The following is a 2,082-nucleotide window of genomic DNA, read 5'->3' on the forward strand; positions in this document are numbered from 1 at the left end:
GCTGGGGCTGAATCCCGCCGTTCCCCACAGAAGGGGCCTGGGAGGGGGTCACAGCAGCACCGTCGACCACCCGCTCCCACTTGTGTGTTGCAGATGAACCGCCCCATCCAGGTGAAGCCGGCTGACAGCGAGGGCCGAGGAGGTAGGTGCCCCCTTCCCTGGTTGCCCACCACAGGCCAGGGGGCTCAGGATCACCCCAGGGGGCCACAGGGAGGTTGCCAAACCCACTCCCCTCCTTCAGGAGGTGGTTTCTGTTTGACTTGACAACACACAAGCCCTATTCCCTTAACACATTTTCTTGGGAGTATAACAGAGGGAGTCGTCTCCTGCCGTTATTTCGTTCTTTCCCCTGCGATGCTCTTGACAGGGCACCTCGTTTTCTTTGTCAAGTGCCATCAGCATGCAGCTGCACAAAGAGGGATGCTGGTCATAATAGTGGAATTCTCATTATTTACTCTCCCTCCCCTCGTGGTCGGGATATTTATGTCCCCTGGGCACGGCTGGAGGCCGCGGGTTGTTGGTCGTAAGAAGTCGGTCTTGGGCTCTTTGTTCACCATCCACATCCCCGCACTGGGGGCATCGGCTCTTCCTGGCTTTTCCTGACTTTTCCCGGCTTCTCCCCTGGGCCCTTTCCCCGCAGGGGAGGTTTGGTGGGCCGGTGTCATAGCGGCGTCGTTCCGTCCCCGCGCCCCCGCGTTCCCCAGCTCTTCCCCTTCCACACACCGCATGCTGAGCAGGGCCGAGGGGGTGGCTCGGCCGGCGGCATCCCGCTCGCCGACGGGCTCGGGTTTGCTTTTAGAAGACAGGAAGCTCTTTGTGGGCATGCTGGGGAAGCAGCAGAGCGAGGATGACGTCCGGCGCCTCTTCGAGCCCTTCGGCCAAATCGAGGAGTGCACCATCCTCCGAGGGCCTGACGGAGCCAGCAAAGGTGGGTTCTGGGGAGCCGTCTGAGCGCCCGCGGAAGGTGGGAGGCATCGGGGGCTCCTCCAGCGGCCGAATCCACCCCGGCCCCTCTCTGCCCACAGGTTGTGCCTTTGTGAAATACGGCAGCCACGCCGAGGCACAGGCTGCCATCAATAACCTGCACGGCAGCCAAACCATGCCGGTAAGTGCCAGGCTCTCGCCCTGCCCCATTCGACCCCACGCCTCTCACATAATCCAATCGTCAGCTAATTTGATCCCCTTAATTGGATCAAAATCCTCCAGCCTGGCAATTTGTTGGCCAGATCACCCCGAGGTTTGTCCTCAGCCCAGGAGTGGGTGCGTGGTGCAAATTCCCTCCACGCTGGAGGAGAGGGCTGTTTAATTAGCACCACAGGTCAAAATTGTGGATGAGGAGGGGAAGGAGGAAACAGAGGTTGGGGAGCTGCTGCCGCTGAGAAAAACCAGCTCTAATTAAACCTCCCATTGATCGCTGGTGCCGCTGCCAAGCCAGGCAGCCTCCCTGAGGCCAAGGATGCTGTGGGTGCCACGAGTTGGCGGATCCCTCCCTGGAGCCAGGACACGATCTGGGGCCACTGCTGGGATCCCAGCATCAGCCCCATCTTACCCCCCCCTCCTCATCTCAGGGTGCCTCGTCCAGCCTGGTGGTGAAGTTTGCGGACACGGATAAAGAGAGGACCCTGCGGCGGATGCATCAGATGGCGGGGCAGCTGGGCATCTTCAACCCCATGACCATCCAGTTTGGCGCCTACGGGGCCTATACACAAGCGGTAGGAGTTGGGGAGTGTTTTTGGGGAGGATTTTTTTTTGTGGGGGTGTTGGTTTCACCCTTAAAAACCTGCGTGGAGTTGTACCGGTGCCAGTGGAGTGCCGGTCAGGGTCGGCATGTCCCCATTTAGGGAGCACAACCGAGGGTTTCACCCACCTGGGCGAGGGTGGCGTGGCTGTAGGGTGCAGAGGACCTCATTTAGCATCACTCTTGTCCCCAGGTCTGGCGGCGGGTGGTGTTTATCTGTGCATGGGTGGAAAGGGGGTATGCTTCTCTCTTTCTCAGCCTCTTGTTTGCTTCCTCCTTTTCCCCCTTCCCTAAGATCATGCAGCAGCAGGCGGCCCTGATGGCGGCGGCGCAAGGGACCTGCC

General features: G+C 60.2%; 1 protein-coding gene across 1 annotated transcript; it reads left to right on the forward strand.

Annotated features, from left to right (window-relative positions):
• Nucleotides 1-93: 93 nt before the first annotated feature.
• LOC103775808 (CUGBP Elav-like family member 4) lies at nt 94-2,072 on the forward strand (the record flags this gene model as incomplete). The annotated part of the gene is made up of 5 exons (XM_008943280.1): nt 94-142; nt 800-928; nt 1,026-1,105; nt 1,569-1,712; nt 2,034-2,072. Coding segments are annotated over exons 1-5 (441 nt in total), but the record flags the coding sequence as incomplete, so codon positions are not given.
• Between the last annotated feature and the right edge of the window lie 10 nt (nt 2,073-2,082).

This window comes from Merops nubicus, unplaced genomic scaffold (assembly GCF_000691845.1).
Source record: "Merops nubicus isolate BGI_N331 unplaced genomic scaffold, ASM69184v1 scaffold51326, whole genome shotgun sequence".
Classification (NCBI taxonomy): domain Eukaryota; kingdom Metazoa; phylum Chordata; class Aves; order Coraciiformes; family Meropidae; genus Merops; species Merops nubicus.